The sequence below is a fragment of the Micropterus salmoides genome, unplaced genomic scaffold (assembly GCF_014851395.1).
Source record: "Micropterus salmoides isolate LMB-PRFRI ecotype aquatic unplaced genomic scaffold, ASM1485139v1 Ms_hic_scaffold_16, whole genome shotgun sequence".
In the NCBI taxonomy this organism is placed as follows: domain Eukaryota; kingdom Metazoa; phylum Chordata; class Actinopteri; order Centrarchiformes; family Centrarchidae; genus Micropterus; species Micropterus salmoides.
Window position 1 is genome coordinate 3,780,349 of NW_024040707.1, and position 15,860 is coordinate 3,796,208.

General features: G+C 39.5%; 1 protein-coding gene across 1 annotated transcript in view; it reads left to right on the plus strand.

Moving 5' to 3' along the window:
- LOC119905068 overlaps positions 1-14,425 on the plus strand; it is a 40,477-nt gene extending 26,052 nt beyond the window's left edge. Inside the window, exons 2-8 of the mRNA XM_038721776.1 lie at positions 7,911-8,240; positions 8,532-8,864; positions 9,524-9,637; positions 11,785-11,883; positions 12,647-12,684; positions 12,771-12,929; positions 14,348-14,425. Coding sequence (XP_038577704.1) covers positions 7,911-8,240; positions 8,532-8,864; positions 9,524-9,637; positions 11,785-11,883; positions 12,647-12,684; positions 12,771-12,929; positions 14,348-14,425 — 1,151 coding nt within the window. The remainder of the gene's footprint in view (positions 1-7,910; positions 8,241-8,531; positions 8,865-9,523; positions 9,638-11,784; positions 11,884-12,646; positions 12,685-12,770; positions 12,930-14,347) is intronic.
- The last annotated feature ends 1,435 nt before the right edge of the window (positions 14,426-15,860 follow it).

Consider the following 15,860-nt stretch of genomic DNA (forward strand, 5'->3'; position numbering starts at 1 on the left):
ACCATGTTATTGTAGTTAATTAATAAATCCTTCAGACTGAGGTAATGGACTTGGAGACTGGATTTTTTCCATCTGCGCTCTGCTTTCCTGCATTCCCTTTTTAGGCTGCGAATGCTGTCATTTATCCAGGGTTGCTTACTAGCTTTAGACGTAGGCCTAATTTAGAGGAGCAGTAATATTTAGTGACGACAACAGACATCATTGAAGTGATCGACCAGATTGTTGGTGTTGGAATCAGACAGGTGTTGGCTTTGGCTCTGAAAGAATGCGCAAAACTTTGAAACACTTTGTTCATTAAAGATGCGACAACACACGGAGCTTGGTGAGGCGGCATGAGTAAAGGCGAATCGCAGCTAAAAACAATACATCTGTGGTCAGATATGGTCATGTCTACTAATTCCACAGAGGAAATGCTGACACCCAGGGTAAAAACCAAGTCCAGTGTATGACCACGGTTATGTGTTTGCCCTTTGACATGTTGTTTGAAGTTAAAAGAAGTGGCCATATTTAAAAAGTAGTTGCATTAACATTGGTGGGGTCATCAACATGAATATTAAAATCGCCACAAAGAACAATTCTGTCATAATTTAAAACCAGAGTAGATAAAAATTCAGGAAGTTCTGATAAAAATCCTCCAGGGGTTTTGGGGGGCGATAAATTATAACAAATATGATAGGTTGCAGCCCTCCAACTTTAAGAGTGAGAACTTCAAAGGAGTTAAATTCATCACAGCATACTTGATGACATTTAAAATTTTTCCTATACACGCTCACTAGCCCACCACCACGACCACTGACCCTCGGCTGACTAAAGCAATCATATGAGGCGGACACAGTTCAGCTAGCTGGCTATAGTCATTCATTTGCAACCAGGATTCAGTTAAAAACATAAAATCTAGATTTGCAGACAAGATAAAATCATTTAAGATAAAAGTCTTACTTGAAAGTGATCTCACATTGAAGAGAGCCATTTTAAATGAGTTTGTTCTGGGTGCTGGAGTTGGTGCAGTTGTCCTAATCCTTAAGAGATTACTAATATTTCTGTGTGGGATGTGCACATTTCGGTTTACTGGTCTATGCGTGATGATGACAGGAATAGAAGTCTGTGGAACAGCGCTGGGAGCAGACGGCTTTACATGCCAGCAGGTGGAGACAGTTGTTTGTGGCATGAGGCAGAGATCTGTTCAGTGAGCGGTGGTGTGTCCAGGTGTGCTGCATGAATGATTAGTCATTCACGTAAGTCATGTGTGGACCGCACCACATGCTGTATGTGCGCAGCTAACATTTCTGAGCCCCGTTTGTTTGGGTGAAGTCCGTCTGTCTTAAAAAGAGACATTCTTTTCCAGAAAATATTAAAATTATCCACATAACACACACGGTGAGCGATGTTGGGATCCAGAGCAGGACTGAGCAGAATCTGCTTCAACGCTGCGTGCGGACTGAGGATGGATTGTGTGAGCTGTTGAGTGTTGTGTTGGAGTAGCAGTAACAGACCTGACAGAAGGGCTACCCGACGGTGCAGGGTAGAGACATCCTCCGGAGCGTCTGAGCACAGCCTCCTTCAGGATCCTACGTCGGGAAGCGGAGGTTTTTGACCGGGATGACGGCCGCCGATCAGGCCCAGCGGCAGACCGGCGGCCCAGTGCAGGAGATGTAGCCGGTGGAGGAGATGCAACAGTGTCGGCAGGCACTGTGCGCCGAAAGAGATCCGTATCAGGGAGACTCGAAGCCGCAGGTGCATCCGCTGGATGGACCGGAGTGTCGTCAGACAAGGCTGCATAGCGGCTGGAGAGGCCGATGTGCGGAGGAGAGGTAGCCCCATCTGAGCCTCTCTTGCAGCCACGGACCACCTCTTCAGCCCAGGTTGACTGATGCTTTGGAGTCGAGCAGGATGAAAGCCTGGGAAGGCTAGAGGGGTCCCAAAACACAGTGTCCTGGATGTTAGCGGTTGCGCTAAGAGAAACAATCTGTTTGGCTTGTACTGAAGCTACATCCATAAAGCCAGTCAGCAGGGAATCTTTCTCTTTGAGTTCCTCTGAAAGTCGTCGGATGTCTTCCATAAGGTCAGCAATCTTTTTGTTTGCTTACTTAAGGAGTGTGCAGTCCTCATGGGGCAGAGTTATCTCGGCTTGCATAGTCACCGGAGCTTTGTTGCGATCAGTAGCGTTGATCGCGTTTTTATGGTCATCTATCTTAAAATCCATGTCGGATGACTAAAATCCTTAACCCACGTAAAACTTAAGTTAAAAACTTAAGTTAAAAACTTAAGTTAAAAACTTAAGTTTTAATAAAAACGATATAAAAAATGTAACGAAAAAGAGTGGATTAAAACTGGATAAGAGTCCGGTTTAAGACGGAGCTTCCGACAGGTGGCTACAGACGCCAACGCATGCGCAGAGTGCAGATTACGTCAGCAATTACGTCAGATCTTGACAAGATGATGACAAGATGAATATGGATCGCGTTAGCTGGTGAAGTAATGTGACAAGCCATGTGCAGGAGACAGTAGTTAAAGATGTCTTGAACCAATCTTCAGGATTGGAATCAGGGCAGATTTTAACATGCTGATAATTTCTTTATTTCCACTGCATATAGGTGTGAAAATTAGAGTGAGGCAGAGGATTATCAAAATATCCAAAATAGGTGGGGAGCCAGACAGAATAATTAACTTCATCCTAACCTCTCACTTAAAACGGTCAATTAGTAGGATATTAGATACCCCGATCACTAGCTACCTTCGCTACAAACATACACCAATAAAAGAAAACCACCAAACACTAATTCAGTCACTCCAAATAAAGTTGATTATATTCAAAGTCAAACAATAATGCACATAGTAAGCAAACACAAAATCTTTCATTTCCATTAAAGCAATAAAGAACCTTTCAAAATGTATGATTCATATACAAAATTAAATGTCCACAATTGAAATGATAAGGAAACAGACTAGTCCTCCAACTTGAGGAGGAGGGGGGTGAGTGGCATGTGTGGATGTGTGGGGTTAAGGGGAAATCAGGCAGTTAAGGCCATTTGAGTTCTGGTGTGAGAGGGATGAGTGTGTAGGTGTGTGTAGGTGTAGTCCAGTTCAATTGAATTCCACTGAAGAGAGAATAAGGGTGTGGAGGTGTATGTGGGGTTCATTTCAAAAGCAAAAGGCCCACTCTGACACTGTCCTAACTCTCTCTGCGACAACAGAGTTAACGTAAACATCTTTGGGCACACAGTGAGTGGATCCTGAGTCCTGACATCAAGGTTGGGAAAATACTCAGATTCACTCTGACCCTAACAAATCTGGTATTGAATCTTTAATCTTACATGTTACTGCCAGGTTCACCTCTTAAAATGGCAAACATTGGCTGATTAACGTTACTTCTGTAAGGGCCAAAAATGAAACTTTTCTCCATCAGGTCTGTGTCTGTACAGCCAAAGATCATTTGTGCGTAAAGAGCTTCCACTCTGTTACACTGCTGTACAACCACGAATGGACTGTTTCTTTTCCAACTATTTTATTCTATTCCAACTAACAGTAGGACGTCAATGTTTTGTAAGTTACCTAAAACCATCAAACTTATTAACAGACCCACCAGAGACTTTAAACCTTGCTGTAGAAAGTTTGTGGACTCGAGTAGTGACGGGTTTCACAGTGGGTAAAATAATCAAAATGTCAACAGAAACCAAATCACTTCTGCAGCATAATCCTCTTTTTCACAAATATAGCTTAGCAGAGAGCTTCTTTCTCCACCCTCATGCACAAACTCGTTATGTGTTGGTTTTCGTTTCCTGCCTCCTGCTCTCACCTCCAGAAATGTACATTACATTTATCTGACGCTTTTTATCCAAAGCAACTTACAATTCCTAATTATATCCGAGATTCCACGTCTCTGGAGTAACTAGGGGGTAAGTGTGTTGCTCAGGGTCACATTAGTAGATATGTTACTGGGGGGATTGAACCCATGTTTCTCACACCAAAGGAAGCCATCTTATCCACTGCTCCATCACCACCCTTAGTTGGAGTTAAGGGTGGTGATGGCCTTTCACGGTAGGTCATTCTCTATCTGTCAAATAGTTTGTGTTTTTTGTTTTCAGATTGCCCTCTATGAGAACTGTCCTCCAGCTTCTACATCTGAATCCACCTACGAGAGCCTCGATCCAGCCAGCAGGGATCAGAACCAGACCTACGCTACACTCACACACACACAACACAAATGATGCTGTTTGTGTCTCACTGAGCACTGCAACTCTGCCATATACTCAGGTATTCAGGTAGATTAACACTTTCTCACCAAGAACCAGTCCACATGATCTTTAGCAGGTTTTAAAACTGAAAAAAGCACTTAGACCTACACGTTAGTGGTGGAACTTAAAAAATTAGACCTTCCCCGACTGTCTTGGTTTCGCTATAACAGCCTGTGGACAGATGTAAAGGGCTCAGGATCGCTTTTCTGGCTAAATCCAAAGGATGAGATGTTTATACGCTCCCGGTGCCTTCTTTTCTGCTCCCCTACAGAAACAAATGTGTGAAACATTAGTTTAGAAATAGATGATGAAGTGTGAGCAGCCAGCACCAGGCCAATGTTATATATACATTATATTTATTATTTTACTCAAAAAATGATTTACCATGTAATATCAATGAAATGATAATTCTTCTAGTAATGCAATATCATGCTGGGCAGCTATCTTTTCTAGTGCATGACAATGTGTTTTAGTTTATATCTCTTATTTTCTTTTCATTAATTAATGTTCATGTATTTATCTTGTCCTGTGTATACTTTGTGTGTTTTAACAGATGAATAAAGGCCGATGTGGATTATCAACAAAATAAAGAATGAGCTGTCATGAATCAAGTTGTCCACAGATAACTGAAAAAACAGAGACCACCCAATCTTTCCACTTTGCCCAGGTATCTGTCAATCCAAATAGATTGGATATCAAGAGACTTTCCGCTTAAATAAATATTTATTTTAATGTCCCCACGTGGACCAAATGACATCAGTGAACATCTGAAGTAAAACTGCATTTAAAGAGGAACAGTGCACTGAAGTGACCCTGCCTATATTTGGGACAAGCCTTTAATTCCTTTTGCACAAAACTGAAACTACTATGAAACAGTTTATTAATTTCAAACAGAATTGTAACACTTGTAAAAAAAATCTAATATAAAATGTCAAATACACATCATTCATTTGATCTGGCACCGACAGACAGCTTATGTGCTTTTATTTCAAAGTAACATCTATTAATTGAAGTTTAACGGTATTTATTTATAAGGACAACACACATTAATCAGCATTACAGTAAATGAGCCAGTGTTAGCCTGCTGACTAATTTTCAACTGCAGTCCTTCGGTAAGATGTTTTGAAACCTTAATGATAAAATGTATAGAACAAGTACAAATGCCTTCATAATAGTACAGTTTTGGATATACCAGTGCAAAGTTACGTATTTTAACAATACTGTAATGCTGAAATAGTCATTAGATTGTTGCATACCTGTTCTATTTTCTCAAGGATGAAATTATTGATGCCATTGTAAAGCCACTCAGTCTGGACTGGACTCTCTGTAGTGCCTAGGCCTACTGTCCCAGATCCTTTGTTCCTTCATCAGTTTGTAGATTATTAACTCAGAGCAAAATTAAAACAGCCCTGGAGGGAGCTTTAACATGCCCATAATCTATTATCAATAAACGATTGCTCAACAAAGTCTCAACACAAACACAGCTGGATTGAAATCCTTTAGGAGTCTTTGGAATAAACTTGACTTTATCGCCTCCATGAGACTCTAAGAACAGCTCAATGATGAATCAGTAGATTTTTCAAAATGTACATTTATGTTCTCACAGTCTCATCCGGGTGTTTGGATGGCTGTTTTATTGATTACTGCTGATATTCCCCTGTCGTAGAAATAATTAAATTTTTACTTACTTGTACTTTACTTGAGTATTTCAATTTTATACTTTTACTCCGCTAACTTTCAGAGGGAAATATTGTGCTTTTTACTCCACAGCATTTATTTGACTTTGATAGTTGCTTTAAAAAAACAACAACAAATGATATGATGCAGTACTTTACTACTAATTCACTAGCAAAGACCACACAATCAACAGGTATGATTAAATGATTTATTGATGATTGAAACAGAAGATGTACGAGGCATGCGGTCGCCGAAGAGACATTCAAAAGCGTTAAGTGCTACAATAAAGATAACATTGAGGATTGTGTTACAACACACATGAATATGCAGGAAACCTCAAACCCTGCAGTAGAAATATAGATGATTGTGTGTGTGTTGTGTGTGGGTGTGTTTGTGTGTGTGTTGTGTTTGGAGGAGGGACTCCATCATTTAAAGAAGTTAGAAGTTCCTGGTTTGTCAGTGAAGAAGTCAGAGCGGCAGCAGTAAACCATCAGAGCCTCAACATGAAAGTCCGTCACACTTTGATCTGCTTCTTCTTCCTCTGTGAGTATTCACTTTGGATTTCTGTCTCTCTTATTATTATGTTGGTCAGTAGTGTCACAGTTTCTCATAAGTCCTTTAAATGGTTAAATATGATGATCAGAGTCCGGTATGAGTCACTTTAATGGATATGTTCACATTTTTTCAAGTCTGTCCTCATGTGGAATGGAGATTTTACCTCCATGTCTTGCATTGGAATTGCTTCAATAAGGAATCTCTTTGAGAAGCTCTTCCAATGTACATTTGAGCTTAAAATCTAGTCCAATACAAGTTCTTTATTTTACTTCCTCTAAATAAACTGCACCTAAGGAAGGAAAATGAAGGGCATAATCTTACAAGGTTAGAAGAGAGTCAAATCCCAACATCGGAGAAGCTGGAACCAGCAACAGTTTGACATTTTGACCTGTGAAATCACTGAAATGATTGATTATGAAAATAGTTGACATCAATTGAAAAGTGCAATTTTGTTGCTTTTTGCTGTATTTTATGGTGAAAGAGTTTGTGTGTTCTGTTGCTTCAGCCTGACTGTTGGTGGACTTTGTTGAAGCTTCACAAGATTTGAAATAACTTCTGTATGAAGTAGATTTTACATGAAGATATCACACAAACAGGAACAAAAGAAAATGCATGGATTTAAGAATTGGATAAATAAAAATGTATTTACATCACATTAAATAATTTTTCATAACCTACTGATCACTGTTTACACATCTAACAAATCCTGCTAAAGCTCTGATGTAAATACAGTCAGTCAGTTCTGTATTGTGATTAAAAGGGAAGAAAGAGTTACAGAATGTTGAAAGTCTCACTGAACTCTTGTGGTTCGTGACTTAAAATCTTACCTTAAAGTTTTAGTCTACAATATTTATGTTCACATTTTGTCTGGTTCTCCTTTTTAATGCTTTAATGCTTTCAGTATTTCATAGTGTTTTGTTGGAGCTCTGTTACTGTCTGTTCTGCTGTATACTCTGATACAGTTTTCCACTTTGGTAGAAATTAATATTAAAATCTAAATGAATGTTATTACTGACATGAAAACCTGGTTCATTATTGTTCAAACAGTTGTCCTTTTTTATGGCTCACTGTTATATGAAAAGAGAAAAAGGAAGAAAGAAAGAAAGAGAAAAGAACAAAAATATCAAAAAAACATTACAGCAGCAAAACTACAAAAAAGATACACATTTTATGATCTGGAGGGAATAAGTTACTTTTTATCATTTATATTTGATTTATTGAAACCTTTATTTATACAGGGAAGAATAAAGGATGATGGCTAAAAGAAGTACAGGAAAAACAAAACAGTAACATTCACCTGCAGTACCAGTCTGTGATCCTCAGCCACAGACTGGTTGAACTGGGCAGCTCCCAGTGTGACGTGAAGCAGCAAATGTTGTGATCAGACTGCAGCATCTTACAGGAAGTTCAGACAGTAACTATTGTTGTTCATCTTTTCAACAGCTCTGCAGGATGGAAACACTGGTCTCACCAATGCCCAGATCCCATCTGTCCATACAGGAACTGAAGGAGGAGATATCAGAGTTAGATGCCGCTTTTCTTCACCTGGAGTCAGGAAGTTCTTCTGCAAGAGAGAATGTAAACCAGAGGACATCCTCATTGAAACAACTGGTGTCAGAGATCAGAGAGGCAGATACAGCATCACATATGAAGGAGGATATTTTATAGATAATGTTTTCGTGAGCATCACACAGCTGACCAAGTCTGACTCAGGACTGTACAGCTGTGGTCTGGACAGATCAAACATCAGGTTTGAAATCATTGTTGTAGATGGTGAGTTTCTACTGAAAGTCATAAAAATGTTTCTTTCCTGTCTGAAGAAAAGCTTCACTGTTCACTGGTTGATTCTCATTTAACACCAACAGGCTGATAAAGACACACACTCACACGTTAATTTGAATATTAGTGTACCACACATTCAACTTATTGTTCCAAGTGATAATAATTTAGAACTGGGCAGCTCCCAGTGTAACTGGGGATCACATTTGAAACTGTAATTATTGTGATCAGACTGCATCATGTTAAGTACAGATAGTAACTATTGATTGTTCATCTTTTCAACAGCACTGCTGGATGGAAGTCCTCCTGAAGACAAATCCCTCTATACAAGAGCTGGAGGAAATATTGTAGTTGAATGCTCCTTTATTTTCTTTGGAAGCAGGAAGTACTTCTGCAAGGAAGAATGTGAAGAGAAAGACATTCTTGTTGAAACAACTGGTTTCACAGCTGAGAGAGGCAGATACAGCATCAGATATACAGAACGATTTCTTACTGGAGGATCTATGTATGTGAGCATCACACAGCTGACAGAGTCTGACTCAGGACGGTACAGGTGTGGTCTGGACAGACGTTTATCACCAGATTCCTACTGGGAGTTTGAGATCATTGTCACAGATGGTGAGTTTACATTTAAAGTGGAATGAAAATAACTGAGAATGAAAATGTTTGTTCATGTCTCTGCAGCTCTGAAGAAAGTTTTTTCACTGACAGCTGCTGATGTTTTAAATTTCCATCACTGTGAACTCTGAGAAATCTTCACTTAAAACATGTCCTGGTTTCTCTGTAGTGTCCGAGGTTTTTTGGGGTTTCCAGCTAATAAGTTGGGTTTGCAGCGCGTAGCCTCAGACAAGACCAAACTCAGTGGAGCCAAATATTGCTGTGGACCCGAGTACAGACAAGCTAGAGAGAGTAGACACTTCTCTGTTTATTCTCTTTTCAAAGACAAAATATAATTGTAACTCAATTATTTGCTCAACCCCTCAGCCTGTTTTTATTTTCTATTTAACTCTTTTAACCTTGATTATACACTGCACTGTAACTTTTACTGTCCTGTTTTACCTTGTTTTTTTTTAAATCCTGTTTTTATTTTCCATATCACCCTTTTCAAAATTATATTTTAATGTGCTTCTTTTTCAATTTCAATTTCAATTTGAATTGCCTTGTTGTTGAAATGTGCTATACAAATACACTTGCCTTGCCTTAAAACAGTTCAGCGGCCACGCAGACACAGCCTGTGTTCTCTCATCAGGATTTCTGCATGTTTTTGTTGTTCACAGCTCCAACCACTTTAAAACCAACATCAGACCCATCAGCCTCCACACCAACAACAACAACACAGAGTTTAAACGCTCAGATTGACGAGCAGCAGACTGGGACAGCATCACGTCAAGGTACATCTACACACTGTTTGATGAAAATCTAAGACTGAAAGCTATGACATGTAATTGTCCTTTCAGCACCTAGCAAAGCTTCTTAGCCAGTGGCTTTGGAGAAGGTCCCAGTCAAAGCTGTGAAACCAGAATGTGTGTATGTACAATAGATTAGCATGTTTTTATGCAAGTACATGAGTTTATTAAAGTGCTTGTTTATCCATTATTGCCAGATATAGCTCCATCAAACACAAATGACATGGCAGCTTAATCCAGATTTATGCATCACACTCCAGTTATTATTCCAGATTTGTGCAATGGACCAATCATGAGTCCTGTCTTTTCCTCTCAATGCTCCAATCACAGCTGAGTGAGAACTTGTGCATGTTAAACTTTTAGCTTTTCAGAAAAACTAAACAGAGACTCCTCTATGAGAAAAGTTTGGAATGAAAGCTGGTGAAATAGAAGGGATGTGTGTGTATGTGTGCATCTTTATATACAGACTGTGGGTCTAACATACTGAAGCATTTTCTGCCTTACAAGAATGTACAATAATATTGTTTTGCTGTCTCTAATTGCAGACATTGTGCTCCAGAATCAACTTAAGAATGATATTCAAAAATTAATTTGTTTTGTATATCCAGACACCTTGGAGTGTGTTAACACACTGATGCTTTGGCCATTTATTTACCACAGAAGCTGTGTTTGAATGGTCATTTATTTCTTAAAGGGGCTAAATGTAGTTTTCAGCGGCCACTAGCGGTGCGGGTTTTAGATTAAAACCAGGTGTGTGCTCGTACACCTGCTCAAATTCATAAGCGAGCAGAATCTGACACAGAGACTGAAACACAGACAGCTTCACACAACATTCTGGAAACTCACATAAACTCCCACTGCAACGTGACAGTAATAATTTATCAACTTGAATTTTAACTACTCCATGCTCGTTACATGATGACGCCACACTGACTGCATTTAGCCAACATGATATGTCGGCATTAGCTCGCCTGCCAATAACTATTTCTCTTTCACCAGAGGGTCAGCAATATCAGCAGAGCTAAATATATGATGATAACACAACGGTTAGTGAGCTGGACTGAATATTATAAATTAGATCGTCACCACACTATATAACAGTTAGGCCGCAGTAAGTAACATTACTCTAGTGAATGGGTCTTCAACTGTGTTGTTCTGCGCTGCTATGTTGTATTATTGTATATTATGTGGGTCATGGAAGTTAAAGCGACTGAGACAAATGAAGAATGTGTTGGTACCTGAGTATCGGTAAAAAGGCAATATATCTATATTGAACGTGACGAAGCAAACAGCTGCAGATCCATGCTAACCTAACCCTTCACATGGTATTAGGTACACTGGCCATCAGAGTTAACAGAAAAACCCAGCGAGTGGATTATTTTTATGTGACAATACAACCCCTTCACCCACAGGCAATAAGAAAGTGATTAGCGTCAGTTAAAAAACTACATATAGCTCCTTTAAAGGAAAAATATGACATTTTTGGAAACAAATCCAAAACTTCTTGCCAGAAGTAAAATGAAAAGATACCACTCATATCTGTTTAATAAATATGAAGTCACAGCTAGCTGCCGGTTAGCCTATTCATTTCATTTTTGTACAGATTTAACATTTGAGATATATAAATACATAATAGGGCCTAAGCTTTAAATATACCTGATACTTTTGCACAAAGTCAGGCTAGCTGTTTTCTTCTACTTTCAGTCATTGTGCTTAGCTAAACTAAGTGGCTGCTAGCTGCACTTTCATATTTAACACTGCCATACAGACATCAGACTGTTATCATCTTTTCATCTAACTCACAGCACGATAGTGAAAAAAGTGTATTTTCCAATCAGTCAAATTTTTTCCTTTAAAGATTGAGAGTGAGCATAACTGTTGGTTGGTTGCATGCAGTTAAATATACCTTAAGTATTAATTTAGAACAGTGGCTAAGTTATTGTCTGGAACTATGTTGGAAGTGTCCTGTTGGATGACTGCTAGCCAATCAGAAATTTGTATTTTCCATAGACATTGTAAAGTTTGTCCAACTCAAATAGAAACTCACATTCAAACTCATTTCAGTGAGAGTTCTGTACATGACATTAAGGAGTGTGTGTCAATGTAAACTTCTTCTCCTCAATCTACTACAGATGTGTGGCTGCCTGTCGGTCTGACTCTGGCCGTAATGATTGTCCTTTTATTACTGGCTGTGGTGATATACTGCAGGAAGAGGTCTTCTAAACCCAAGGGTGAGGCAAGAGGAAACACACACAGACTGGTAGTCAACCAAACTGAAACTTCCCATTTTCATAGAAAATGTAACAGTTTGTCTCTTTCCATGCAAATTTACTTGAACAGAAATGCTGTAAATGCACGAAAAGCAGAGACGCACAACGAACAAAATTGAAGCTTAGGAGGACTGACAATCTCACTCCCGACTCGTCACATATTGACGCTTGGTCAAGGCCCTTTGGCATCGCTTTTTAACACCTTGGGTCCCCCTTTAGTGTCATTTTTAGACGTTTAGGGCTTCGCAGTGAGGTTAGCAACAACAAATATACAACGTCCGGTAAAGTTAGCAACGATAAATAAGTTGTACGTAATCAAAATAAAACGTTAGTGTTTTGAAACTTTATTTAATCGTGAAATGCTGGAATTTGGTTAGGTTCAGGCACAAAAAGTATTTGAGTAGGTTTAGGCAATGAAACAAATTGGTTATGGTTAGGAAAAGGGAAAATGGGTCTTGACCATGCAGCCATATGTGTCGAGTGGGGGAGTGAGAACTGGTTGAAAAAACAACCAGAATAATGACATTGCAACCTAGGAACCTAACTGCTGCTCATTTTATGTCACAGAGGGCACTGGGTGCTAGCTTGATGCTCACTGTGCCATGTAACAACACCCACTTTTCTTAGGCTACATAACATATTATCTTATTATCTGTTGATTTTATTAAGACAGATGTTTCATCAGTGTAGTGAACTTTCGTTTAATGAATCCACTGTTTTTCAGGAGCTCCAGTGGAAACAGAGTACACTTCTGTCACAGAGGTGAGTCTGATGAACATCTGAGTTTTCATTATTTTTTTTGTGAAACTAGCTCATATTAATTCAAACCAAACCTTCTCCTCCTGTAGACCAACCAAGTGTACGAGAACATCAGAGAGGACAGACACAGCAGATCTGCTCCTGTGGAAATCTCTTCAGTTTACACTCTCGCCAAATATACCAAACAAAAAACTCCTGAATCCACTGATGACTACAGCTCTGTCTCTGCATCCAGATTTCAAAATACAGTAAGGAAAAATTTATAGGATTTTAGCTTTGGGCTCAGAAACCTCCCAGGAATTGTAGCAATGTGCAAAGACAGAAAGCAAAAGTCTGCTGGCTAGTAGGCTACACATGGATGTGAACAAAGCAGGTTTAAAAATATTTTAAAAAGTAGCCTTGCAAATGCTTCATGAGGAAGGAAATGCATGCGACATGTTTTTTCAAACTGCTTGTTTGATAGAAATCAAGAGTCATTTATCAGACAGACTGTACAAACAATCAGAGAACAAATAATAAAAACAAATGTTCACAATATACAACCTACAGACTAGGTGTTTTAGTCACGGAACATGCTCCTGCGCGATCTGTAGTACAATCTGCAAAATGAATGTATAACTTAAAAGAAATAAATATATTGCACTGTGCCAGAAGTTATGGAAAATGTTATTATAAAGTGCAATTTGCAAATCCAGTAAGACCTCAGCCGCCCCCCAGTCCTTTGACGTCCACACTGCACTGGCGTAAAGCGCTGTGATGGCCACAGGCAGAAAGGCTCTCCTGTGTCCAGTGTTTGGCTTCTCAACCAGGATGTGGGGGAGGGGCCAGGAGACATTGTTCAGCAGGCTAACTAACATGGACCCAGAGAGTCCAGCTCACTGCGCCAGCCTTTGGACTGAGCTTCTGACTGAGCTACTCTCAGTCTGTAAGGATTAGGCTGGGAACCGGAGGGTCGAATCCAGCTCGAACCAGAGTTGTGGAGCGTGGACTGGTAGCTAGAGAGGTGCCAGTTCACCTCCTGGGCACTGCCGAAGGAGGCCTTGAGCAAGGTCCTGAACCCCCAACTCCTCGGGGCGACCCATAGCAACACATCTCTCCGTGTGTTGCTATGGGTCGTGGTGGTGCATGTGTGTATACTAACATAGTAACAGAGTGAAAAAACAATGAGTTTAAAATAATTAATAAATAAAGTATATCTTCTTAAATAGTTTAATGAGCATGTTAGCATCACGGTCTGGCCCTCACACAAGGCATTATAAAAGACAGGGCCACCACAGACTGGTAAAACATCTGCAGCATCTTGTTGCAGATGCTGAAACCACTGAGCATCCTTATCAATGAATTAGTAATCCCGTTTAATTTACTGCCTTGCTAAGCTTGTTAAGGTGTTTACATGACATTTTAATAATCAGAGCAGGCAGTAATTGAGTCATTAGTGCAGTTAAAACACACCAACAGACTCTGAAGTGTGGCACAGAATGAACATTCACCCAGTTCATCAAAACATCCACCACTGCAGGAAATACAGATACAGTGTGAGGCAGAACAGTAATTAAACAGAGTAAAGTATCAACAAAGCACCTGCTACCTCAGCTCACGCAGATGGAGCTGAGGTGCAACCAGGAGCAAAGCTACATCTGATTCTTTACATGTTTTCTTTTTCCAGGCTGAAGACCACTCGAGTAAACTCACCTACTCTGAGGTGAATTTTTCCAAACAGTCCAACAGAGCCCCTCCGTGGTGACGATGATAATGTCGTCTACTCTGTTCCTCGGGTGGAGGCGAGCTCTGATGCTGGCCATCTGGAAGATGATTCTCCTGTGTACTCTACTGTTACTTAGCTCCACATTTACTCTCTGAGGCCAACAGTTTGAATACGTAACTGTGTAAATAAGCTGAAACATATTCACACAAATATCTTTTTTGTGTCTGACTTTTTAAAGTAAGAACAGTTGTAAGAGTAGTTCTGTCCTCAGTAACATAACCTCCAATCTGCTGCCTCAACAGCACGCTTCAGGTTAGAGCTACTTTCACTACTTCTGTATTTTTTATTAAGTTATTTATATATGTTAAAGAATTATTATCCGTTTTCTTGGTTATGACTAAGACAAATAATGAATGTTTAAGTTAGCATTACCATTACAGTAAGTTGGCTGAATTATTTTATATAAAGTTAGCAGGTTAGCGTAGGAGTAAGGTTTTTAGGGTCAAATTAGGGTTCACTATTTTGACTAATAAAGGATCAAGTAACACATATTTAAAGTGACACCTAAATAGAAACTAATGAATAAATGTGAAACATTATTTCCCATGTGTGACGTCTGTGAACAGGTGTGATGTGTCACCAGACTGTAGCCGGTCAGTAATCTGTCAAGACACTTTCAGACACGGCTGTGGCACAGTAATCATACAGGCAATAAACCTTGGAATTTTAGTCCTGCTCATGAAAATGTATTTATGCAGTTGGCAACAACCACTATGTATTTCTAAAGAAGTCTTTCTTTGGTTAGATATTATGGTGAGACCTGGCTCTAAAGCTGCGGGTTGAGGGCAAATAAATAAGCACTTTATTTGAACTAAGAGCATAATGTAAACACAATATAAACACAATAACATGAGATGTAGTAGTCAGTACAGTAAGTAGTGAGGATGTGTGCGTGTGTGGTGTTGAATTAATCAAGCAAAGATGTGTGGAAGAGACGAGCTCCCCTCTGAGGAAAGGACAGGTTTTTCAGCAGAGGAATCAACAGACCCTCTTCCTCCAGCTACCTGCTGCGTCATAGAAATAGAACACTTAGAAAAAAGGTAAAAGAGCCAGATAAGTGTCACAACTGGTTTCATAAATTCTGCCTTTATTTGAAGCAACAGTCTGAACTTTGTACTAATGTCCCATGGAAACAAGGATCAAAGATGCTCCCAGTCATAGAACAAACAATACTATTCTGGACTAGACCTAAGTTACAACCAGGCACACCTTTAACGTACAACCATACATACTGTACACTGGAGTGTGTGTTGTTTTTCACTTAGAGAAGTGAATCTTCAGAAGTTAGAAGTTTCCCACAGCAGAAGAAAGAGAGGCAGCGGTAAACAGCCTCAACATGAAAGTGTGTCACACTTTTATCTTGTTCTTCATTCTCAGTGAGTACTTTCACTTCTCTCATTTTAATTAAATTTGT